This window comes from Bos taurus, chromosome 7, assembly GCF_002263795.3.
Source record: "Bos taurus isolate L1 Dominette 01449 registration number 42190680 breed Hereford chromosome 7, ARS-UCD2.0, whole genome shotgun sequence".
Lineage (NCBI taxonomy): Eukaryota > Metazoa > Chordata > Mammalia > Artiodactyla > Bovidae > Bos > Bos taurus.
Genome location: NC_037334.1, coordinates 7,760,582 through 7,786,799, shown reverse-complemented (window position 1 = coordinate 7,786,799; position 26,218 = coordinate 7,760,582). Strand labels below are relative to the sequence as shown.

Here is a 26,218-nt window from a genome sequence, read left to right as displayed (position 1 = left end):
AACAGACCTGTGTATTGATCTCAGTATTTCAGATTCCCACATCTTTTTTTTTTTTGGCTGCATTGGGTCTTAGTTGTGGGTAGTGGGATCTTCGTTGTGGCACAGATTCTCTAGCTGTGGCTTGTGCGCCTGTGGCTCGTGGGCCCCGAAGCACTCAGGCTTAATTGCTCCATGGCATGTGGGATCTTAGTTTCCCCACTACGGATTGAACCCGTGTCCCATGCATGGAAGGTGGATTTTTTTTTAACTAACTTTTAAAATTTTTGGCTGTGCTGGGTCCTCGTTGCTGCACGGACTTTTATCTAGCTGTGACGTGTGGGCTTCTCACTGTGGTGGCTTCTCCTGTTGTGGAGCACAGGCTCTAGGGTCTGCGGGCTTCAGTTAGCTGTGGCTCCCGGGCTCTAGAGCACAGGCTCAACAGATGTGTCACAGAAGCTTAGCTGCTCTGAGGCACTGGGATCTTCCTGGACCAGGGATGGTAGGCAGATTCCTTACCACTGAGCCACCAGGGATGTCACAGTATTCCCACATCTTTAATGTGGGGCCTTAGAAGTTACTTAACTTCCCTCTCAGGTTTCTCCCCTACAGATAAGATATAACTGATAAATATTCGTTTCCAATGAGTGAGCCTGCAACTTATTCCTGTCATCTCAGGCATATTAAGACATCCTTTTGTGCAACCAAGTAATGACTCCCCATCTTGGGGAATGAGGGCCTCATTTAAACCTAAATTTAGGAATAAAATGAACCATGTCATTTCATACTGGGGGTAGGTGGTAAGGGTGGTGGTAAAAAGAACTTAATAGAAATTCAGATTCAATGGCAGGCCTTGTATTAATTTTACAAGAAAAACAAGGGAATTCCCTGGCAGTTCAGAGGTTAGGACGCCATGCTTTGACTGCTCAGGGCACCGGTGACTGCGGAACCAAGATTCCCCAAGTCGCATGGCATGGCCAAAAAAACCTAGTTACATAGTTTTGTTATTCTCTCAGACACTTTTGCCTCAAGAAAACAAGCTTCAACGGGCATGCATAACCTGTGACTAAGCCACGTATATGCAGTATTAGTCAGCAAATGCGGAAAACTCAGCAGTGGCCACAGGACTGCAAGAGGTCAGTTTTCATTCCAACCTTAAAGGGCAGTGCCAAAGAATGTTCAGACTACTGTACAATTGTGCTCATTTCACATGCCAGTAAGGTTATGCTCAAAATCCTTCAAGCTAGGCCTCAGCAGTCCGTTCGAGCTTCTGGAACCGAGAACTTCCAGATATACAAGCTGGATTCAGAAAAGGCCTAGGAATCAGAGATCAAATTGCCAACATTTGTTGGATCATAGAGAAAGCAAGGAATTTCAGAAAAACATCTACTCTGCTTCATGAACAACACTAAAGCCTTTGTGGATCACAGCAAACTGTGGAAAATTCCTAGAGATGGGAATGCCAGATCACCTTACCTGTCTCCTAAGAAAACTGTATGCAGGTCAAGAAATGACAGAACCGGACGTAACAACTGACTGGTTCCAAATTGGGAAAGGAGTATGACAAGGCTGTGTATTGTCACCCTGCTTATTTAAGTTATATGCAGTGTACATCATGGGAAATGCCAGGCTCAAGCTGGAATCAAGATTGCCAGGAGAAATATCAGCAACCTCAGATATGCAGATGATACCACTCTAATGGCACAAAGTGAAGAGGAACTAGTCTCTTGATAAGGGTGAAAGAGAGTGAAAAAGCTGGCTTAAAACTCAATGTTCAAAAAATGAATATCATGGCATCTAGTCCCATCAGTTCAAGGCAAATAAGATGGGGAAAAAATGTCAACAGTGACAAGTTTTATTTTCTCGGGCTCCAAAATCACTGTGGACAGTGACAGCAGCCATGAAATTAAAAGGCGCTTGCTCCATGGAAGGAAATCTATGACAAACCTAGTGTATTAAAAAGTAGAGACATCACTTTGCCAACAAAGGTCCATACAGTCAAAGCTATGGGTTTTCCAGTAGTCTTATACAGATGTGAGTTAGACTATAAACAAGGCTGAACACCGAAGAATTGATTCTTTCAAACTGTGGTGTTGGAGAAGACTCTTGAGTCCCTTGGACAGCAAGATCAAACCAGTCAATCCTAAAGGAAGTCAACCCTGAAAGTTCCTTGAAAGGACTGATGCTGAAGCTCCAATACTTTGGCCATCTGATTCGAAGAGCTGACTCATTGGAAAAGACCCTGATCCTGAAAGATTGAAGTAGGGGCTGGAAGAGAATGAGATGGTTAGATAACATTGTTGATTCAATGGACATGAATCTGAGCAAACTCTGGGAGATTGACAGGGGAGCCTGGCATGCTGGAGTCCATAGGGTTGCAAAGTCAGACGCAACTTAGTGACTGAACAAAACAAATGCAGTATTAAGGAATGATTAGTAGAAAAGATTCAGAGGCACCGTTTCTTGCTTACTAAGCAATTTATTTGTTTTTAGTTCTACCATTTGACTTTTTCATAAATACCCATCTCACGTCTCCAATAAGGCTCCTTGAGAGCAGTGCACACACCTAAGTTTTGTCATGAATCAGTTACCACCTGTTGTATACCAGGTGCTCTCTTTTCTATCACCTCTTTTCTAATAACGTCCCGCTGGCCAGTGCCTTCCTAAGTGTGACAGCTCAAAGGCTTACAGGAAAACAGACCCAGCAGTACCATTTCAAAAGGGCGGTTATCTTCCAGTTCTTTTGATTATATGAAAGTGTAACTGTTGCTTACTAACCTTCAACACATGCTAGCTTTTCTTTCTTACAGATTCAGAAACTTCCAAAGGAATATTTATCTAAAATAAAATGTTTATTCACTTTCCACAGATAGGTATCTCTATGGCAATTTATATTGATTTTCCATTCACAAGACATCAAATTTTCTTTTTAAATATATTTAGGTAAAAGTAACTCAATTTAAAGAAAAACAAGAAACCCTGAAGTAATGCAGAGGTGGGTCACAAATGAGGTAAAACATTGCAAAGGTGATTCACCAAGGACTAAAAGTTGGGAAACAATGCCCCAGGCAAAATATCCTCATTCTTGAGGGTAAGTAGGTGTGCTTCCAGTGGTTCACGTGTAAGATTCTTCAGGCCTTTGAGAATTCACTGACGTGACAGAATCAAATCACATGTTACCAAGATTCTGCTGCCTCTTGTGAAGGAGGACCACACACCACACAGTGCACCACAAAAGCAGAGATCAAAAACCGAAGCCAAAGTAAATTCTTGAAACTTTAACAAAAACAGTAAAAACTTTATAAAGCAAGATACATCCTAGTATTGAACTGCTCCCAGACCAAAAAATAAAAAGGGGTGCATTCAGCCAGTGGCTGTATTTAACAAGCAAAGTATCAGCAAGGTCTAATTATCCAACTTTTATTATTCCAACTATCATGTAAAGAGAGATGTCACAGCCACTTGGGGGAATGTACAACTTTTACAGCCTTCACACCAAGGCAGAAAGCCACACGACTCTTTGAGACAAGCCTGTGAGGTACACTTTTCTGAAGGAAATGGCTGTGTCTCTTTGCCAAAATAATATTCCAGTATCACATACCCTAGTACTACTTACAAACCAAAGGAGAGAGAATAATGCATTATATAACATATCCCTTGAAACAGGGAAAGAAGGATCATTCTGTGGGAACAGCATCTTTGGACTCTGCATCAGTCTGTTCCACTGTGGCTTCTGCAGCAGCTGTGGCTGTCACGGTGCTTTCTGACTCTGCTGCCATGGCCTCCACTTCGACTCCAGCCTCCGCAGCTTCACCTGCAGCTTCTCCGTCAGTGCTGCCCTTCCCGGGCGCCACTCTGCAGGGAGTCTCTGCTTCGGGGTAGGGACTACTGGTGGCTTCGGCCGTGTCTGTGGGGCCGTCCCGTTCGGCCAGCATCTCCCCACTTTCTGGAGCAGGAGCGTCCTCACCATCCACTGCCCTCACTGCTGCCGTAACCACCTCAGCCAAGACCTGGGCCGCCACCTCCTCAGGGGTCTCCTCCTTATCCTCACTTCCTAAAGGCTCATCTCCTTCTATTTCTGCATCACCAGCTTCACTGGTGAAAGGGTCTTCACCCTGGCCAAGAAGAGGAAACCCAGGTTAGTGCGGTCTAAACAACTGTCCAAACGAGAGACTGAGGCTCAGGCTGCTGGGAGTTCATGTTTTCATGATGGGCAGAGTCAATAAGAGAAACATTTTAAATCACATCAAGTGAGTCCATCCTAAACATGCTCAGAAAAAAACATCTCAGAAAAGCTTCATGAGCACTATTTTGCACTTGTTATTCAAGCATACAATGATGAGGAAAGGTTTAAAAAGTCATAGATATTCTTAACCCAATTAAAAAAAAAAAAAAACCCAAAACCCCAAACCTCATTTTAACAGGAAGTTCAGGCTTTTTTTTTTTAATGTGGACCATTTTTAAAGTTTTTATTGAATCTAACACAATACTACTTCTCTTTTGTATTTTGATTTTTTGGCCACGTGGCATGTAGGATCTTAGTTCTCTGACCTGGGATCAAACTAGCATCCCCTGCACTGGAAGGCATATTCTTCATCACTGGACCACCAGGAAAAGTCCCAAGGCTCTTTCTAAAGTTTCATTTAAGCACACAGCCCAGGCATGACGGTTACCCCCATTTTACAGTGAAGAAAATTGAGACTTACTAAACAGTACCACTAGCAGATCAGAAAATGTTTTAAAATACAGTGTTTAGGACTTTCCTGGCAGTCCAGTCGTTAAGACTCCTAGCTTCCACTACAGGGGACGTGCGTTCGATCCCTGGTTGGGGAAACTAAGATCCCACATACCAAAAAAATAATGGTGTGTAGGGAGTTCCCTGGTGGCCTCACGCTTAGGATTCTGAGCTTTCACTGCCACGGCCTGGATTCACTCCTGGTCAGGGAACTGAGATTCCAGAAGCTATGAGGTAGGGCCAAAACGAAACCAAGTATTTAGAAGCTTGAGTTAACAGCTGACTCCAGAAACTTTAAGTCTGTCTAAGCCTCAAGGTAAAACACTGACCAGTCCTGGTTCTTACACTGGTTGTTTAAATTCTATCCCTTTACGGATGAAATGAATCTTCAAATACTGAAGCAATTAATAACTGAGAGGAGGGCAAACACGTCCCAGTCAGGTTATGCTGAATCTTAACTGCCAGCCCCAAACGTTGAAGTCGTGGGTCTGAGCACTTAGCAAAATGGGCTTCCGAAGGAGGAACCAGAGACTCTTCCAACCAGACTCCTCTCCAGGGTATCCTCCTTGGGATTTTTTTTTTATTACTCTGCTCCTGATACCATGGCACTGCTAGCTCTTCCCTCTTCCTTGTTCCCCATCTTACGGTTGTCTCTGCTAGCAAAAATGTTTTAGCATCTACATGAAGAATTATCATCTACTTCGTTTTTTTGTTTTGTTGTAAACATTTCACCATCATTTGGGTTGCTATTTTATGAAGAGACAGTCATGGTGATAGTCAGCACTACTGCACAGATTAATCAAGCAGGACCATTTCCCAGAGTTCCCAGACAAGCAGTGAGTCTCAGGGAATGCACAGTTGTGGAATCTCCAAGCCTGATACATTCCAACATCTCTCAATTCTTCAAAAGACTCAGAAATGCTAAACACTGCACTTTGGATAGAATTCCAAACCCAGAGAGTTAGTTCATCCTCCATTTCCAAAGCTTTTCCCATCTACTGGACTCTGAAGCACAAACCTTGAGGTATTTTTCCAGCATCTTCACTATATGTCTGTTGTTCAAAACACTCTTAGCCACATGGAGACTTGTTTTCTTGAACTGTTCAGCAGCCAACTACAAAGGGAATCAAACATGAGTTTTTAAAAATGGTGTGCACAGAGGAGCGAGAGAATAAACCAGCCTGGGTACACTGAGTTGTTCTGAGATTCGTCCTATGCAACTAAAATCTTTCTTCAGTATGGCAAGTCCCCAAGTGCTGGACTCCAATAATAAAAGCAAGCAAGCACTGGAGAAGAATCAGAACTGAGTCTGTGAAATAGTGGGGATAAGTCTGAGACCTTAAAAAGCGCAGGCACACCACTGATGTCCAAGTACCACACGTACAAGCAAGGAAGAAATAAAAACATTTACAGATCAGAAGCTATGTGGACTCAGTAGGGGAGAAGGCCAAGCTTTTTCTTTTCAGTTTTCTGAGTTATTCTGACTTTACAAGTAAATTCTATAGGAAAAGTCTGAATGCTGCAAACATTTGACTGTTTTAGAGCCTAACTCAGATGATAATCCCTTGTTTGTACAGTGGTTTTTGTCTGGTCTTTAGTAATACCAGGAGATGATGGGCAGCCAGGTAGCTCCAATCTGGTAGTCAGGTAAACTAACCACAAAGATGCTAAACCAGGGCTTGGCAAGCTAGAGCCTGCAGGCCAGATGCGGCCACACCCATTCCCTTTACTTAAGGCCTGTGGCCATTTCTGCCCATTAGCCACAGACTTGAGGATTAACAAGTTAAGGCAGGGACCTGATGGCTGGCAAAGCTAAAGTATTTACAGTTTGACCCTTTATTTAAAAACAACAACAACCACCTGCCAATACTCTGGCATTTAGCCTCAGGCCCCATCAGCTAGTAAGGATCAAACCAATCCCTGACCCTGAGTCCTCCAGACCATTCTGCTCTGAGTGGTCCTCAGCCTCAGCTTGTAAGAAATCCAGTTTTTCAGCAACTGGGGAATTTACTCATGTGACTTACAGGGAATATTCTCAACTTGGGAAAATTTCCAGCTACTGTGTTTAGTCAATCTTAAGCAACACATTTTCCTCACATTTTAATAGAAACTGGGGTGCATGTTACAATCACTTCATGAAATGATGGACTTGATGGAATATGGCAAAAGCCCCTAAAGATGTTCACTTCCACATGAGACACACAAAGTTCTGAACCCCTCGCACTACAGCCAGGACTGCTTGCCCCACCCCACACCAGGGGGGCACTCACCCGGCGATTGTGATTGTGGTCAACAGAGTGCAGGTGCCGCTGGAGGAGCTGGGGCTGCGCCGGGATCAGCATGTCACAGGCCAGGCAGTGAGCAGCCTCTATTTTCTTGAAGAAGTGCTCCTGGCCAATCCCTGTTGACAACACCCAGTCTTGTGGGATTTGGGTCGGCATCCAAGTGATGCTTCTCTCCCACTCACTCCCCATCAGGGCTCACATTTTCTCCCCATGGCCCTAAGGATTTAGTAAGGCCAGAATCTGAGACACGCATCACCTGCCCTCCAGCAGGTGCATGGAGACAGAACACAAGGTCTCCGCACCTGGGAACTTTATTTTTAACTTTTCTCATCCTTCGGTCCTTTCTCTTCATGCTAAGCAGGAAAAACATCAGAGTGCTTAAATAGCACCCCAATAAGCTGCCTGTAGAGCTGTCATCTACCTTAGGCCACACATGAAGGTCTCCTTCCCCTGGTAAGCACCCCTCCCATTTGTCTTCACTTTGTCACATTTTCAGCCACTCTGACCTGGGCTCTGTGATCTGGACTAACACCCACCCTCCACCTCAGATCGTAACTCACCTTTGAAAGGATCTGGTTTTGGTTTTGTACTTTCCTTCTCCATCAGTTCCTGACGCCGTTTCTCAATTTTCTTATTCCTGTTTATAATGTATTCCTAGAGAGGTTGGGAGTGAATGAGGGGAGAATGAAATGAGGGGAGATGGCGCATGTGGGTATTTTTTCAACTGTACCAGTGGCAGCTCACCAAGGGTGGCTGCCAAGCCCACGGTGGGTGGTGACAGCCTTATCTCAGCTGTCTTATCTTATCTCAGGATTGGAAGACAGCCATCAGAGCAGCTCCATGGGCAGAATTAATGCGAACTACAATGAGTGGAGCTCTCACTGTCCTTCTGCCTCAGGGACCTGCACGCTGCTATTCTGGAAAAAGAAGTCTGGACCTAGTTTAGGCTTCCCTTCGCCGCCGGGGATTCAACACCTGCAGGATCACTGGGACACGCCGTGATGGAGGCTGAGTGTGATTTACCTGGAGGAATTCCACCGTCTTGTCAGGCAGCTTGGTACTTATAAAGCGCAGTGTCTCTTTGTGAAACTTGCTTTGCAAATGCTTCTGGATTTCTTCATCTTCAAAGCTACGGAACTTGCACACGGAACAAGCAAACTGAATCCTGGAGAAGGAAGACAAAACGAAAAGCAGTGTTGGAGATAACCAGCTTATCTCTGCATCAGAGTAACAGTTACTCCAAGCTTCTCCATATTAAGAATCAGAGTACAAAGAAGAAAAAAAAAAAGAATCAGAGTACAACCTTGCAAGTATTTCAGGAAAATGATTACTGTAGCACTTTACTACCATACCACTTTTTTTGGCCCAAAGAGGTGGAGACTTTTCAGAACTGTGGATTCCCTAAGTCTCTAGCCCATTGCTCTGAGGACCTAGAACCCAACTCCATAGCTTCTCAGATGTTTCTTTCTGCAGCCACTTGGAAGATACAAGACAACTGACCCCATTTAGTACCACAGAATTCCTGATGATCTCATAAAATTCAAAACTCACATGATCTCAGTTCGCCAATGGGACTCAACGGAAGGACACATGATACCTAAGGATGAAAACTGAGGTTTCTTCGTTGTGTGCTTTCAAAATCTCACCAGATACATACATGCCGTATGACAAGGGGAGAGCACCCTACAGACAGACTCCCAAACACCCAGAGCTGGGTGTTGCCTCCCTCAGCTCTGCTCCTCATGGGTCTAAGAGCAGAGGCCCTGTGCCACTCAGGAGTCCTCCTCGGCCAAATCCGAGTTCTGCTGGACAAGTGCCACAGACACCCTTGCCTTTGCAGATACCCCCGAAAGAGGAGTGAAGAGGAAAATCTCCTGGGTCCTGTGTGCACAACTGTCAGGAAGCCACCAAATAAATACAGGGTTCCCGGTTCTCTGCTGCATCTTGACCTCCCCTGTGACAGCTTCTCCAATTTTTTTGAGGATCATTAGTCACTAAGGCAGTCTAAGTGAAAGTCGCTCAGTCGTGTCTGACTGTTTGCGACCCCATGGACTGTCCCTGGAATTCTCCAGGCCAGAATACTGGAGTGGGTAGTCTTTCCCTCTCCAGGGGATCTTCCCAACCCAGGCATCAAACCCAGGTCTCCTGCATTGTGGGCGGATTCTTTACCAGCTGAGCCACAAGGGAAGCCCAGGGCAGTCTAAAGATTCCTTTAAAATTAATCTCAATTCCCATGTGGCATGAAAACAGATCTAGAATGACTGTCATTTTTATTCATCTGTTTAAAGATAAGATTTCAGTGAATTCTGCAATACTTGGAACTCCTCCTTCCCCGCTTTCCAGCCTCTACTGTTTGTTCTTTTGCTAAGTGTTACTTGCACAGGAAAACCATTATCCCCATTTGAGCCTTAAGGGCAAGGATTTCCTCTCAAGTCTTCAAGAGAACCTGCGCACAGGGAAGTAGCCAGCTTGGTCAAGGCCTCATCAACCATGTACTCCAGTGGTTTATGAGGAGAGGTGCAGTGTGCTCATACCAATGCCCTTTGCGGTTTGCACTGCTGCTTTTAAATCTTGAAGTTTGACTTCTATACATGTCAAACTCCACAAGTGGTTTGGATTTATATGGACAAGGCACCCAGAACACCTTGGCAGCTTGGCTAAATACACTTCACCTGTCTGGGATGACAGCCAAGAGACAAGGGAACTCCTCACAGGCCTGCAGGAGGGCAAGCAACACCAACAAGGATAAGACTCAGTATGTTTCCCAAGTTTTGTCTCCCATTGACCTGACAAGGCTTTCCTGACACACACCCAGAGTCAGATGGTAGGCTGCTGGACTGGAAAAGCAAGATAGGGAAGGACACAGACAGCAGGTGGGCCGTAGTATGAGTGGGGTGGGCAGGCCGTGTCTCCCCAGCTCATCCCAACCTTATCAGGCCCTGAGGGGTGGGTGGGGGGGTTGGAAATGAAGTGACGAGGCCCCTCACCCCCAACACTACGGAGTGAAGACAGATGCGCTCAGGAGAGCCTTGAGTATGCTCACCTCATCTGCCTCCTCACCTCCTCACCTGTCAGCTGCTCGGTCTCGCATCCTGTCTCTCCTCCTCTGCTTTTCCCTTCTCTTCTTCACTTCATCGTCTTCGTCGTCCTTCTCTCCTGCAACAGAGAAGTCCCTTCCAGACCCTCTGAGGAGCCTGTAGAGGTGCTGAGCACCAGGGCTTTGACGGGGGCCACAGCTGTGCCACCATACCCCATGCCCTGCTGTGCCCTCCACGCATGGCAGGGTCAGGACACCCTGAGGCAGCAAGGGGCTGTCAAAGGCTCCCAAAAGGAGTGGGCCTTTGATGAGAACCCTGAGCAGTTCCCAGGGGAGTCACATCACTCCCCCCCCAGGGCCTGATAAGGTTGGGATGGGCCAGGGACACGGCCCGCCCACCCCACTCACACTACGGCCCACTTGCTCTGTCCTTCCCTATGTTGCTTTTCCAGTCCAGCACCCTACCACTGGGTCTTCTCCCAATGTTACTTAAGGAGACAGAAGCGCTTCTCCCCAGGCAGCAGCTGGACGGCCTCAGAGAGTGACGCCAGCCACTCTGCCGCCCTCTGTCCCACTGCCAGGTGGGCTATGACAGCCGTCCTGCAAGCCTCCTCTGAGCTAGGGCCTCAGCAGGTCTGACAATCCCTGCTGGCCCAGACTCTACCTCCCACTCACAAGAACCATCAATCTCTGGCTTTCCCAGCGATATGCAGGAAGCAATCCCAGAAATAAAAATGGGAAGAGACCAAACGGTCCTCCGTCCACCCCATGGGGCCAGCGCGGGAGCTCCGGAGAGAGCCGTGCAGCCCAGAGGTGCAGCCTGGGCCAGGCTGCCTCACCGTGGCTCAGGGCCAGGGCCGGATGCTGAAACAAGGTTGGATAAGCATCTGAACTGTAACCCCTACCCCTGATGCCAGTCACGAGACTGTCCCACGAAGATGGCGACCGGCGTGCGCTGCTCAGAAGCCTCTCAAAAGGGCGTGTGGGATTTTTGGCAAGAGATCACTGCCTGAAACTATTACTGCTGTTTAATAGCAAAGTCATCCCGGGCAGGCAGCAGGACCTGTGCGCAATAAACATGTCACCTTTGCTTTAGCATTTACCCCGCTGCACGAGCCGCTAAATGCTCTGTGGTCCCATGCTATGGATGTAATCGCTTCAATAAACAGGGCAGGAGGACCTCAGAGGGTTGGCTAAACCTGAACATGTAAGAGAAGGAGCATCTAAGTCAGGGCCTTCATAATTAATGGGAGCAGCCTGTGCGAAACCAGCTATGGACATACCCACGGGAACAGGAGAGAAACAAGTGGCTGCCTCTCCACACCCCTCCTAAAGGGCTCAACGTTCCTCTGTTCTTGCCACTCAATTGTGACTCTTAAGTCTCTCACACTGGAACTGCTGGGGCCTGCTGAGCAGTGCCTGCCTCTGGAGGATCCAGGCCCCCCACCCCCTGCGCCCCTCCCAGGCAGGCATCTGATCTCTGCCCCACACTGTGCCAGTGTCCCCACCACAGAGGCCAGAAGCACGGCCCTGGCCTGGCAAGCAAGGGGGCTGTGGACAGAATGAAGCCCAGGAGCAAACAGTACAGGGACCTGCACTGGCCAAAGGGGGAACAGAGAAGACAGGCTGGAGGGTGCCTTTTCTCTTCTCTCTTGCATTTCTGAGACTCTCTCCTCCCTACCACTTCAAGCTACTGCAGATACCCAGCGATGAGTTCCCCCTGCCTCCAGGGCCTGCATTGAGTGAGGCAAACAGACCCATTTCCAGCAAGTGTTGCTGCAAACACCAAGGCAAAGCCTCAGAGTGAGTGGCAAGGCCAAGGCCCACCTGGCAGCCACGGCCCCTCTTCTGCCCTGAGTCTCCAGCCCCTCCTCCAACCTTGCTCAGAAGCCCAGCTCAGCTGGGTATCAGGCAGTGAGTACAGGGCAGCTGGGCAGACACAAGAAAGCTCAAAGGGATGCTGGGGGATGCCTACCTCTCTGTCTCCCGGAGTCAAAGGATTCGTCCTCCTGAAAAAGGGCACAAAGGCACACTGTGAGGTGGAATTTTTAGAGCTCTCCACAAGCAGCCAAGCCCCCTGCCACCAGGAACACAGCCACAGCGCATCAGGACAAGTCCCAGGGCCACGGGACGGGGCCTGAGCGTCCTGCCACTAGTCCTGCTTGCCTTCTGAGGCTCTGTGCTAACAACTAACTTGCTTTTTTTAAATTAAAGACACAGACTAGCTTTCAGTTCTTTCTAAATCTAGAGAACTGCTGCTGCTGCTGCTACAGGCGTGTCCGCCTCTGTGTGACCCCGTGGACGGCAGCCCACCAGGCTCCTACCTCTGGCAAATGCACACCTCTGCACATGGGATACCCAAAGTGCATCCATCAACAATGTCGAGAAACCCCGATTTGTAGAAAAAGCTAGTCCTAGCACTCTTTCCTGAAAATGGGCTTTATGACATTTCCCAGCTACATTTACATCTACCAAAAATGATAACGAGTCAGGTATAGATAAAAACTCATATAACTGAACCCAGTTCTTAGACATCAAGCTGATATACAGATCTATCAGCAGGTATACAGAAATTCCCAGACTCAACATCTAAACAATCTAGACAAGGGACAAGCAAGATAATCAGAGGAGCTGAAAAGTCACTGTACCCAGGGCCTTCCTCCCCGCCCCTAACCTCATCTGATCATCAGAAGCCCCGGGATGAAGCTTCACACGCCCAGATTTCCTGTCCTGCCCCAGACTTGGATTAGAGTTTGCAGGAGGCAGCAAAGGCTTGCACCCCAGGTACTTGTGCCTGGTCCTGGCTAAGAGCCAGCCTCTGATACCCATCTCCCATGACTGGTTTTAAGAGCTGAAGGACAGGGATACAACTCAGCACCAGCATAGAGCTGGTAAGTAAATGAGTCTTCAGTGCCTATTTGAAAGCCTCAGCCTACGTGGCCACTGCAGTTACCATGTGGCAGCCAGGCACATCACTGTGAGGACCTAGGAATGGCTGGGGAGAGGGCTGGGAACGTTTTCAGGAAAACAAGGATTGTTTCAAGTGGAAAACTCTCAGAAACCGAGCTGCAAGTCTGATTATTAAATTGACTCATAAGGTGGAGTTGAATCTACCACAGCAGCTGTTCCTGCCTCTCTGTGAGGAAGACACTAAAGGAAGAAATCCCACACTAGAGACACTGGAGGTTGATCGGTAAAGGCGAACTTACACCCCTGAATTCTTCATCTCCTGATCGGAAGTCACCAGCTCCATCATCTACCAAACACAAAGGAATAAAGAAAGTCAGCCCCTGGCAGTGGGCCCACTCCCTGTTTTCACTTCCCAAACTCACTGTCCAGAGTGACTGTGCTCATCCTGACTACAGTGGGGACTGTGGCACTGCGAGTGACACACGTCATTGAGTTCCCCTGTGTGCGCTGTCCAGACAGGCAGGCAGAACACCAAACATGCAGCTGACCCATCTTATACCCACCCTGGCCTACTGGCCCCAGGGCATACCGTTTTCAGAAAAATCTCCCTCACTGTCAGCTCGAGCTTGTTTGGTGTCAGGCTCGTCATAAATCTGCAGCTGCTTGCGTTTCCTGCCCAAGCTTTCTGGACCACAGCGATTGAACCCTCTCCGCCGAGGCTACAAAGAGAAGCACACTCCCATGTATTGCTTACTCTGATGGTCCCCATTTGTCCCCAGAGCAATGAAGAACAAAGGGATTGTCAGGTCAGAGAACAAGGGCAAAAAAGGTCTTTCAGAAAGCAAAGGAAGACACCATAGTTGGAACCTCTCCCACCCTCACCCACCCCGCCGAAACACAAAAACTTTATGCTGAGTGAAAGAAGCTGGACACAAAAGGCCACGTATTACATGACTGCCTTCATATGAAATGTCCAGAAGGACATCTAGAGAGACAAAAGCTAGATTAACTGTTGCCATGCATTGAGGGAGAGAAGAGGAAACGACAGGTTTCTTTCTGGGATGATGGAAACACTCTTAATTACATAATAGTGAAAAGTGAAGGTTGCACAACTCTGCACATTTTCACTAGAAGTTGAACTGCACTTTAAAAAAGTGACATAAGGTCTCGGAAGATCTCTAAAATACTTTAAAGATAAACATATAAAAAAACACAAACAAGGCAGGTTAGAGCTTGGCAAAGGCTTACCTGATCTCTTATCCGGGTCTGTGACCGGCCACATCCATAGGGCACAGAGTTGTCATAACCACCTGCCCCCTGCATGCCCATCATGCCAAAGTCAGGGGCCATGGACTGGGAGAAGAGGGAAGGTGGGGGCCTGCTGGGGGAGGGGCCTCCAAGGCCCCGCCCACCCACATAGTTCATCTCTGTCCACGGAGTAGAAAGAGGCTCAGAGGCGGCTGCAGGTGGCATGAAGGGGTCACTGCGCATAAATGTGCTGGGGTTGCTCCGGTCCTGGAAGCGGCCCTGGCCGCGGCCCCGCATGAAGCCATCGAGGGAGCCCCGCTCACGGGTTGGGTCCCGGCAGTCACTGTACTGACCACCAAAGCCGCCATTGCGGTTGGGCCCCAGGTCAAAGTCATAGTCGTAGCTGTAGCTGGGGCGGTAGGGATTGTGCTCAGGCAGGCAAGGCCTGGAATCATAGGACTCAAACGACTGGAAGCGAAAGGAGCTGCAAAGAAAGCACAACCCATCACCACACTGTCCAGGCACGATCTCAACGCCTCCTGCAAAGCACACCTCCCTACATTCAGAGCAGCAAAACCAAACTGCCATGCACCCCTCTGAGATGCTCACAAAGTAAAACATACTGAATCCCTCTGAAACACCACTGAACAAGGGGAGTGAAACCCTGGCCACAGGAACAGGGAGAAGATGCTGGGTGCCTGATGCAGAAGTAAGGGGTCTTACATAGTTGAGCTAACGGGCATGCCCTAAGGCCCACCACCCAGGAAACCAGCAAGTCCTACCAAATGCCTCTGCCCCAACAAAGGCTCAACTTATCTGCCCTACACTGAGGAGGGAGCTGGGGAAGAGCCCTCCCAGGACGAGCAGGTGCCCACTCCCTCTATACAAAGCGGGGCACGTGGGACCCCGGGGAAGGACTCAGGTCTATAATCACCTCTCCCGGTCCTGCATGCCCTCCCCACCGCTGCTGCTCCCGCCCCTTCCTCCTTCCTTGGACATCATGTCCAAACGCTGGTTGATCTTGGCGATGAGGGAGTCAGAACTGTCAGTGCATGGTTCTGGGCCGTAAGAAGCCATGTGCATGGCAGGGCCCCCAGGCGCCAGGCCGTCGCTGGCCTTGGTGGCCTCCCATGAGGCTGGGCCGTAGCTGTAAGTTGCTCCTGTGGTGACGCTGGTGTTCTGGGCACCATAGTAATTGTAGTTTTCATAACCTGATGGAGGGAGGAAGAGCTAAGTCAGATCTCAGCAGCTACAAGACCAGTCCCTGGGGGACAAGTCAGGCAAGGAGCACCCACTGCCTGTGAAGAAGGAAAAGGGTCCTGGGATCAAGGGCTACTGCCCCTGCCCCAGCACTGCACACGTCACCTGCCAACAGGCGGCAGGAGGGCACGGCCTCAACTCTGAGCAGTGGGTTTTTTATACCGAATCATAGGACTTGCTTCTCATCCAAAGCCAGAGAGCCCAGGAGCTGGCAGTTGGAAGACTGATGGACCCACCAAAGAACAGACCACCACCACAACCCTCCCTACCCGCTACCTCCAGTAAGCTCCCTCGGAGGCCTGCCCCCAGCACTCCCCCATATCTCAGATCCAGTCTGCTGAGCCTTCAGGACAACTGTGAGCACACCAAGGATGGGAGATGGGGGTCCCTGCACCCCAGCCCCTCTAGGTAGCTGGTCAGAGGCCTACTTACCCACCCACAGACCCCTAGAAGGGCTTACCTTGCCAGCTGGCCACACCAGTTCCATATGTACCTTAAATTAGAAGAAACAAAAACATACAAGATGTCGGTTTACAAAACGAAGGCATGTAAGACCTAGTTCCACACCCCAACCCCAGCCCCAGCCCAGACACTGAAGGACGGCTGTCACCTTACTCCACCATCCACAGGGCCAGAGCCGGGGGTGGCTAGGTCAGTGCTGCAAGGAGGCCCCCTTGGTTGCCCACTGAGGTCAGGAAAGGTGCGGTCCACTAGCTGTAAAACTCACTTCCTACAGAAATGCTCAGCTAAGCATAACCAGGGCATCTCTCCTAAGTAAGCTGTCCTTTAGGGCAACAGAAAGGACACTACAGTCTTTTCCCAGGAAGCTTGTCCAGCGTGGGCCAGCAGCGAAGAGGCTGCCAGGCCAGGTCCCCAGGCAGAGCTGTTCTAAAGTGCCAGTTTTCACCCGGCGCCAGATCTAAGGCACCGCCAACAGCATGGAGTGCACTGGTGGAGAATCATGTCCCCAGCTCAACTGAGCAGGGACATTGTGTGCCTGAGCAACACAGAAGGCCTCCTGCTGGGAAACTAGGTGATAGGTGGAAAAGCGACTCAAAAGCGACCCTGCTGCCAGTGGGGCAAGGGCCAAGTCCCAGGCTCAGAAAACAAAGGAAACCTTCAACCAATCCCCTGGAACAAATGCTGGCAAAAAGCAGAAAACCTGGCCCACCAGAGAGCACATTCTAGTTCTTCAAACACACTAAGTACCATGATGAGGACTCCTGAGCAGCGTCCATGGACGGGCCCAGGGCCAAATCTAGTCCACAGCCCTGTTTTTGTAGGGCCCACAAGCTAAGAATGGGTTTTATGTTTTTAAACGAATACTCCATAAAATACAAATTCTGACAAAGGACACATTTTCATATCTGTCAAAACTCACAAAACTGTGTAACAGAGTAAAAACTCATGTGAACTATAGACCATACATTGTATGAACACTGGATTATAAACTGTAACACATTCTGCTAACTATAAAAATTAGGGGAATTGTGCCTGGGTCGAAGATAGGCTGTGGGTGTGCATATGAAGTTCTATGTACTATCTGATCAATCCCATTAAGTCTACAACTACTGAAAAGTATTATTTATAAAAATCTTTGGTTATACCCTCAACTATTGACTTAAGATAGAACAACAGAAATTGTTAAAATAAAGACTGTTCGATGACATAATGGAAATCACATGGCATGCAAATCTCAGTGTCTTTATGTGAACATTACTGGCACAGAGTCCTACCTTCTTGTTTATAAACTGTCTATGGTGGCTTCTGCACTATAGAGACCATGTAGCCTGCAAAGTCAAAAAATTTACTATCTGGCCCTTGACAAAAAAGGCTTCCTGGTTCCAGCTATGTTCATGCTAGTGCTGGCGGGGGGTAGCCCATGCCTCCCTGACAAGCAGGTCTCACTTACCCTGGGTGTTGGTAGGTCCAGCACTCCACGCCCCATAACCTGTGAACATATTTGTGAGTTACAGTCATATTTGTCACACCAGAGAACAAGTGCTTCTGAGGAGCATAAAGGAATCTCCTTGAAGGGGATGAGTGCCAGCCTTACAAGAAGGCAGCACAACCACAACAATGCCCCCCAAGTCACCCCACAGCTGGCTTTTGCATTATCACACTCCACCTGCCTGAGGTCAAAGCAGAAAAAAGAGGAGGAGGATGGGCCTCCGTGACAGTTTGGTCCATTGCCTGCTGAGGGACCTTGACCTAAGCCTCAACCCACAACTGAGGAAGACACAGGACTAGCTACCAGCTCACTCACCATTAGGACATAGTCCCCACCCCCAGCCCCTCCAGCAGCAGTAAGAACCTCATAACTGGGAACAAACTTTGATTATCTGGAGCCAACAGCTGTGCCTCTATAGGCCTTGCTTCTTTTGACTCTGAACTCTCCAATGCTCCCCTGGGCCTTGAAGTCCCAGGGCTTCAGCCTGGTCCTGAGGCATCAGATGGCATTCCTCTCTGGTGGCTCCCCCGGCCCCTCCGGACACTCCCATGACAGCATCTATCTGGTCCCTCTTCATCTGTGTCTCCAGCCTGGCACTGAGCTGGGCACAGGTAACCATTCACACCTGCTAAATGACTTCAACTCTGCAAAGCCTCCTCTCTCTCAAATACCTCCCTTCTCTCCTACCAGGACTGGAGTTGCTGCTGCTACTGCTAAGTCGCTTCAGTCGTGTCTGACTCTGTGCGACCCCATAGAAGGCAGCCCACCAGGCTCCCCTGTCCCCGGGATTCTCCAGGCAAGAACACTGGAGTGGGTTGCCATTTCCTTCTCCAATGCATGAAAGTGAAAAGTGAAAGTGAAGTCGCTCAGTCATGTCCGACTCTTAGCGACCCCATGGACTGTAGCCCACCAGGCTCCTCCGTCCATGGGATTTTCCAGCAAGAGTACTGGAGTAGGGTGCCATTGCCTTCTCCGACCAGGACTGGAGTAGGAAATGGCAACTCATGCCGGTACTCTTGCCTGGAAAATCCCATGGACAGAAAAGTCTTGTGGACTGCAGTGCATGGGGTTGCAAGAGCTGGACGTCAGTTAGCGACTGAGCACGAATGTTCTTACCAAGACAATCCAAACCATTAGATGAATGCCTACTGTATGCCCACACGAGACTGACACTCAGCTGGTGATCCCAGAATGCCATTCAGAGGGAGGTAGGGAGCTAAGGCTCAGATGTTATGGGACTTGAACTGAAGTCACCCTGCTGAAGGTTATCTCCCGTCACACAGATTTCCACGTCTATGCAGCAGAAAAGCAGAGTAGTGATTCTAACAGCAACTGACCAATTCTGTGGCACTGGTCTAACTAAGAAGCATAAACCGTTCACATAACCTCAAGACCCTTGAAATAGGTACTGTTCACTCTGTTGTACACAGGGGTTCCAGACTATAAGTCACTTGCCGAAGAACATGTTAAGGAGCAGGAAGAGGAGGACCTGGACCCAGATCGAGGTGCCTCCGCTGGCCAAGAAGCAACTCTTAAACTGCAACAAGTCTTAAGAAATAAACAACTCTAGGTGGAAAAGCTACAGATTCTGGGAGGCCGTTGCACTTAAACCGAGCCTGAAAAGGTTTTTTGGTAGGTAGGAAGGGGAGCAGGGTGTAACCCCTCTAAGCTATGAGCACAGGTAAGGCAGGATTATTACTAGCTGAAAAGTCTGGTTAGGGAAGCAGGCAAAGAATGGTGAGATCCAGTCAGACTGCAGAAAAGACCGGAGAACCAGGCTGAACCACTCAACGACCTTGGAGCCACCCAAGCACACCAGGACACCAGGACCTTTCTGCTTCTCTGCAATTTCAGCTGCTGGCCTCCTGCTAATGCTGCCCTTTCAAAACACGCGCCTTCCCTGAAGCGGCCAAGATCTGATCGCCCGTGTCTGAACCTCACAAGCCCGGGCAGAGATCCGCGCCGGGTCAAGCCCAGTCCTGCATATTCCAACTGTTCCCTGCAGGTAAACGCGGCTTCCAGCACGCAGCAAAGGCCTCCTAGGAGGCTCAGATTCCAGAGACAGAGCAGGTCGCTCGAGGTCCGTCCTGCCGCAGACCCTGAAATCCAAGTGGGTAAAGGGCACTTTCCACCTCACACAACCCCTCTGGCGTCTCCAGGCCACCACAGAAGACAACCTTTAGGAGAACCACCGTCTGTCACGACCCCAGAGCACAACGAGTTTCCAGGCTTTGATCAAGAAGGTACCCCGCATCTGACCCTCAGTATCTTGTCCCAGATGTGCTTGAACCAGGTCCGCGACAGGCGCCCAGTGAGGCTAATCACTGCAGAGGCTGCACTAGGTCCCGCTGCTCTGCACCGCCCGGCTGGCGGCAAGGGGTCGGAATCTGCGCAGCCCACACGGCCTTCGGGATCAGCGCCCCAGGCCTCCTGTGCCGTACGGAGGCCCCAGCCAACCCCGCAGGTTCCCAGACAGGCAGGCACGACAGCCCTGGAAGAGGCAGCGGTCTCGTCTCGGTCCCAAGCCACAGATCCCGTGCCCCACGAGTCCCGTCATAGCTCCGCCTCCCGGCGCCGCCATTTTGTGGCGTCTTCCAAAAGGGACACCGGGCCTGCGAGCGGCGGGGTTCGGCAGGGCCCGGCCGACCCAGCCGGGGCTGAAAAACTGAAACGACCCCGACTGCCTGAAGCGCCCCCCGAAGTCCGCCCCAGCGTCGGCCCGCCGAACTCGGCCAACGTCCTCAGGCCCCGTCGGCCAATCGCACGCAGCGCCCCGGGAACGACAGGGCCGAGGTCCAATGAGCTGCGCGCGCGCGTCCCGGCCGCCTCTCCGCAAAACCAAACTGCGGTAACCGCGCTCAGGTGTAGTCTCCGGCCCGCGGCCCCCTGCACCGCGTCGGAACTGTGCCCGGACACTACCTTCCCGCCCCACCCCGCAGAGTCGCCCACACCAACCTCCGTAGCCCTGATCCATGTCTTCAGCTCCGCCCGCCAAGCAGCTCCTTTTTCTAGGCTACCACAGGACGCATGCGCTCAACGCACTTCCCGCCGTCCTCTACTGGTAGACCAGGCGCATACGTCACCCCTGCTACGCGATACCATTGGTCGTAGTTCACGGCGGGCCCTCCTTTACCACCCCGGCTGGCCTTCCGGTTGTTCCGGGTCGGTGTTCGTAGCTTGCTAGTTTTGCTCCTGTGCGAAGTGCCTCACCGCTAGCAGGCGTATCCCTTCTCGCCGCCAATGCGCAGGCGTAACCCAACAGCCCCAGGTCCCACCCGCAGACACACAGCCCAGCGGTGAGGCCTGCACCCGCCCAGGTGGACCGTGCAGCACACAGACAAAAGACGACGAGGTGGGATGGGAAGAACTTTTATTAGACTCAGCTTCCAGCCTCGGCCCCGCGGGCCCCGCGAGCCCCGCCCGCCCCAAGTCATGGAGCGCCTCCTCCTCCCTCCTCCTCGTCGTCGTCAGCCTCCACGTCGAGGCCCGGGATGCCTCGGATCTGGCGCTCCAGCGCCCCGCCCAGTAGGGGCACGGCCTCCTCGTCCTCCTCCGGGGGCGGGGGCGGGGGCGCAGCACCGGGTACTGGCTCTGGAGGCACTGGGGGCTGCGCCGGCGCGGCCTCTGCACCCTCCGCGACCCCGGCCGCTTCGACCAGCGCCCCCTCATCAAGGGCACCTCCCTCGGCCTCCTCTTGTTCCTTCTCCTCCTCTGGGCTGTCAGTGAAAGGGTTCTCACCCTGCGGAGAGGGGCACGACATGAAGAAAGGGAGAACCCGCAGGGGTCACGGCTGGGGACTGGGCCGGCGTGCCAGGGGCGTGCACCTCACCTTCAGATAGCGCTCCAGCTTCTTACTGATTAGCTTGTTGTTTAGGATGCTGCGAGCCACCATGAGCGAGGACTTCTTAGACTGCTCCATCATGAGCTGCGGGCAAGGCAGGCAGGGCTGCAGAGGCTGACCCAGGCATTCCAAAGGAGCTTCCAACCCTCACACCGCCGGGTCGGGTAGAGCCCACACACCCGCACACCTCTCCACCTCCACCTCGGGACCCAGCACTGCCAATGACTACAACCAGACTGCGTTAGGTCTGTAAGTGGACCCTTGAGTACAAGCGTGGGTTCACTCTACAAGCATGGAGCCACGACCAGATTTGATCTTTGCTCCAATGGTCCATCTTTCCACTCCATACTTAACTATAACTGATCAAAGTCATTTCTTTACAGCTGTACTGCAGCAATCTGATTTGCTTACATAAAAATTCATAAGCAGTGAACAAACATACTAAAAACCAAATGTGCAACTCCTAACAAGAGGGCAACTGCCCTAAAACACACACAACTCTGCAGGATAAACAGGGAGGATATAAAAGCAGGAAAAGAATGTCAAACAGTATGTTTAAGTGATATGAAAGTGTTAGTTGCTCAGTCGTCTCCAACTCTTTGCGACCCCATGGACTGTAGCCCCGTCAGGCTCCTCTATGGGATTCTCCGGACAAGAGTACTGGAGTAGGTTGCCATTCCCTTCTCCAGGGGATCTTACCCACCCAGGGACTGAAACCAGGTCTCCCACATTGCAGGCAGATTCTTTACGATCTGAGCCACCAGGGAAGCCCTTAAGTGATATACATCCTTTTAATCCATAAGATTCCCAAGATAAAGAATTATACCCTCAAATGTAAAGGTTGAAAAGAGAGACACACTCTTGGTGAGAGGCTCAAGTGTTTATTTTCTTAAAAATCATTGTGATAGAACTCATTGGTAAAGATTCTGATGCTGTGAAAGATTGAGGGCGACAGAGGATGAGATGGTTGGATGGCATCACTTACTCAATGGACATGAGTCTGTGCAACTCCGGCAGATAGTAAAGGACAAGGAAGCCTAGCATGCTGCAGTCCATGAGGTCGCAAAGAGTTGGACATGACTCATCGACTGAACAATAATCAAAAGTAAAAATTTCTCTCAGCAATTCCTCCCGGGAGTCTAGCCTAAATTTAAAATTGGGAACATGCAAGCACACTGGCTGCAGAGGTGAAAAACTGGAAAGCAGCTTAGTGTTCTTCAGTGGAAAAGTGGTTACGTAAACCAGATGTTCACAACACCACCATGCAGTCTTAAAACAGGGCTTCTCTCTCCCCTGGCATAAGATGTGTGATGGGACAGAGTGCGGAGCATGCCAGTGTCTGGGGGGATTTACATCAAAATGCTACATGATTTTCTCCATGAGTGAAGGCAACTCTCACTTCCATCATTAACGCAAGTAATGGTAACCAAGTATAAAGTCATAAACAGGAAAAAAAAAAAAAAGTAAAGCTATTTTTGGAGGGGTGGGGAAACTGACCTTTGGGACCTCTACTCAACCCTAGCCAATTCTTTACCTCGAATTTCAGAAAATCACTTCATTTGTCTGTTTCTATTCCCTTTCCCCACCTTCATCTTTTTTTCTTTTTTACTTGGGGAAAATAGTCCTCATGTATGCTTAAAATGAAACAAGTTAAAGATGCACAAAAGAAAACTGCCTACATACTGGTTTCCCCTGGTGGGGAATAAATGGGATAACTGGTTCTAATCACAGGTGTAGTTGCGGGTACTTTAAACTCTGGAGCACTTACAAGGCTGTAGTAGAAATGGATATCCTGTGGGTATTATATGTTAAATCATGTGTTATCTGTGGAATACGCACTCTCAATGTGCACACCGTTGACTACAGCTACAGAAGTGTTCCTTTAGCTGTGACTCAATTTTCTCTGGATAACAGCAGAAACGTGTCACATTCCATTATTTGTAAAGTCACCAGCTGTTTGCTTTCATCACTTTTGCTACACTCATGTTCTTTGTATTCAGGTAACTCAAGAACAAATATACAAATATGCAATAAAAGTGAATTGCTTGATATCTATTACTTCATGTATATCAAGCACAGCAATAAAACAAAAATCTCATATGTTTAAATTTCAGGGTTTTTGCTTGTGATTTTTTTAAAAATATACTTGCCTAACATGCATATGCTGTAAAAAAAAAAAATAGTTAACATGGAAATAACTTGAGATGATGGATTTGTTTAATGTCTTATAAGATTTTTATGAATAATCCAAATATAATGTGGAATAATTTTATGAATGGAAAAAAAAACTATGCACAATTAGGATACTACTACATCTTACTCGCTGACACACTATCTTTCGCCCTCTAGGTGCACAGACGGACACACCAGAATATCTCCCAACTGAGCAAACTTTAACATAGTTTTCAGATTTTTGCTATAATATCCAAATTAAGAATAAACTTAAATACTTCCATGCTAGTGTTTTTAATCCTACTAAACACGATCCCTACAGTGACAGTGCCTGAGTACTCTGCAAAAACACTGCAGGCTGTGCTTCTTCCACCTGACCTAAGACAGTGGACTTGTCCCCGCCTCTCCATCAGCATTAGAGGTTACCACTGTTGAATGTCTTTCCTGTAGGGTGAGAGAAAAGAATGTATGCTGCCTTCCGTGGCATTTCCCTGCCCACCAGCGAATCCGATATGCACACTTGAGCTGTCTGTCCGGATTTCTATGAAGTCATTTCTTCCACGGTCTCTTGGTTTCCTAGCTTGTTCAGGAAGGCTTCCTTTAATGTCAAGGTCAACAATCTTCGAAATGTTCTTTTCCCCCCACATTTAAGATCTTGAGAATTTAATATATAGTATGAGGTAGGAGTCCAACTTTCCTTTCCAGAAATGTGTAAGATAAACCACTGTTTCCCCCCATCAAATTGACATGGAGTTCTACAGTCCCTTATCTGCAAATCTGAAATCCAAAAGGAAAAGTTTTTCTTCTAAAATTCATTTGGTGCAAATGATGAGCTGACATATTTTTATACCATCTTTATTTATCCTATCTAAACAAGTCACTTGAAGAATTGTTGATGGTTTAACTGCAAGGCACTTTCCCAGATTCTGCTGGGGATGTTGGCAATACTATCATGTAGCTGTTCTGAAATCTAAAAATTATTTTAAAAAACATTCAGGTTTCTGATAAGGGATCTGCAACTGACTTTAATACTGAGTTCCAAAACCAAAGCAAAGAGGGCTATTTCATTAGACTCTATTCTTTAAATCACTATGCCAGTATCACTTATTTTCAATTACAATGACTCTACATGAGTCATATATCTGTCACAGCAAGTCCCTGTACTCACTGACTGCTGTATAATTTTCCTGGCTATTAGACTTAACTCTGTCAATAGTAATACGGGAGGAACTGGTTTTTGTTTTGTTTTGCTATTAAACCTCCCATCTAAGAACTTACTACTTCCTTCCATTCACTGAGGCCTTGCTTGTTTCATATCCTTGAATTTAAGATCCCATACCTTTCTTCTTTACATTCCCAGTTATTTCACACATTTTGTGGTTATTGTGAATAGATGTTTCCTCATTTATGTTTCTAATTGGTTATTACTATTAGAATGGATAAGAACTACTACTACTTTGAAAGTGAAAGTCTTTCAGTTGTGACTCTGCAACCCCAGATTCTTTGCAACTATACAGTCCATGGAATTCTCCAGGCCAGAATACTGAAGTAGGTAACCTATCCTTTCTCCAGCAGATCTTCCCAACCCCAGAATTGAACCCAGGTCTCCCACAATGCAGGCAGATTCTTTACCAGCTGAGCCACAGGGGAAGCCCAAGAATATTGGAGTGGGTATAGTGGGTAACCTATCCCTTCTCCAGCAGAGATTCCCAACCCCCAGAATCAAACCCAGGTCTCCTGGATTGCAGGTGGATTTTTCACCAGCTGAGCTATCAGGAAAGCCTACTTTTGGTATGTCCTAACCCTCTATGGGGTTGCAAAAAGTCGGACACTACTGAGCGACTTTCACACTTTTTTTTCAACCCCTTACCAAATTCTATTAATTCTAAGAACACTTTTTTTTTTTTTTTGCTGGAATCATCAGCTTTTCTAGGAATATAATCACATTATTTGCACATAAACAGTTTTCATTTCCAGGACTTTATACTGATAATGTTGCTAATTTCTTATTGAACCATCCTTGTATTCCAGAAGCAAATTTTACTTATAGTGTGTTACGTATTTGACTCACCACTAGATTGATAACTAGGAATATTTTGGGAATCCCTGGTGGCTCAGTGGTAAAGAATATACCTGCAATGCAGGAGATGTGGGTTTGATCCTTGGGCCGGGAAGATCCCCTGGAGAAGGAAATGGCAACCCACTCCAATATTCTTACCCAGAGAATCCCATGGACAGAAAAGGCTAGTGGGCTACAGTTCGTGGGGTCGGGAAACTTGTATATGACTCAGCGACTAAACCACCAACCACCACATCAATGGATGAAAGTTTCATTTGCTTCACATCCTTGACAACATAATTTTACTTAGCACTTTTATTCTTCAATGAACTAATCTATAGTTTCATCTCATTATTATCCTTACCAGATTTTTGGAATTAAGGTTAAAAAGACTTCCTAAAGGAATTCCCTGGTGGTCCAGTGGTTCATTCACCTGCAAATGCAGGGGACATGGGTTTGATCCCTGGTCTGGGAACTAAGATCCCAAATGCCACAGGGAAACTAAGAGCATGTACCCTACAGCCTGTGCTTCACAACAAGAGAAGCCTGTGCAATGAGAAGCCCACGCACCGCAACTAAGAGAATAGGTTCTGCTCATCCCAACTATAGAAAGCCCATGACCAGCAATGAAGAAGCCCTGTACCTCAACGAAGACCCAGCGCAGCCAATATATAATAATTAAAAACAACAACAGCAATAATAACAAAAAGGCCTCCCTCTCTACTCTGCTATCACCATTGAGGG

The 26,218-nt window shown here is 48.5% G+C and overlaps 2 protein-coding genes across 11 annotated transcripts in view; both read right to left on the bottom strand.

Moving 5' to 3' along the window:
* Positions 1–2,439: 2,439 nt before the first annotated feature.
* On the bottom strand, positions 2,440–20,447 carry AKAP8 (A-kinase anchoring protein 8). 2 transcript variants are annotated; one of them, NM_001102072.1, is given in 14 exon segments: positions 2,440–4,091; positions 5,730–5,825; positions 6,982–7,112; positions 7,557–7,650; positions 8,020–8,161; positions 10,065–10,152; positions 12,009–12,042; positions 13,243–13,289; positions 13,533–13,662; positions 14,192–14,675; positions 15,126–15,402; positions 15,912–15,944; positions 17,364–17,402; positions 20,358–20,447. In NM_001102072.1, coding segments are annotated over 14 exon segments (2,052 nt in total). In that variant the 5' UTR covers positions 20,377–20,447; the 3' UTR covers positions 2,440–3,653.
* Positions 20,448–20,755: 308 nt separating this feature from the next.
* AKAP8L (A-kinase anchoring protein 8 like) overlaps positions 20,756–26,218 on the bottom strand; it is a 31,988-nt gene continuing 26,525 nt past the window's right edge. For 6 of the 9 annotated variants that reach the window (XM_005208581.2, XM_059888519.1, XM_059888520.1 and 3 more), the window contains 2 exons: positions 21,232–21,327; positions 20,756–21,141 (listed from right to left, as the gene is read on the bottom strand). In XM_005208581.2, the coding sequence (XP_005208638.1) occupies positions 20,833–21,141; positions 21,232–21,327 (405 nt within the window). In that variant the 3' untranslated portion in view covers positions 20,756–20,832. Of the gene's footprint in view, positions 21,142–21,231; positions 21,328–22,108; positions 23,860–26,218 lie in introns of those variants that run through there. The other 3 variants (XR_235128.2, XM_059888522.1, XR_807603.3) reach the window with 3 other exon arrangements.

What these genes read in the sequence shown, in the direction of transcription:
- AKAP8 (XM_015471886.3), bottom strand. Translation starts at nt 15,274, where the DNA reads ATGCACATGGCTTCTTACGGCCCAGAACCATGCACTGACAGTTCTGAC. An exon ending in GAGATGAAGAATTCAGGGGT is followed by an intron (nt 12,043 to 13,242) that starts GTAAGTTCGCCT and finishes GCCCTTTTTCAG; the next exon opens with GAGGACGAATCCTTTGACTC. An exon ending in CGAGACCGAGCAGCTGACAG is followed by an intron (nt 8,162 to 10,064) that starts GTGAGGAGGTGA and finishes TTCCTTCTCCAG; the next exon opens with GATTCAGTTTGCTTGTTCCG.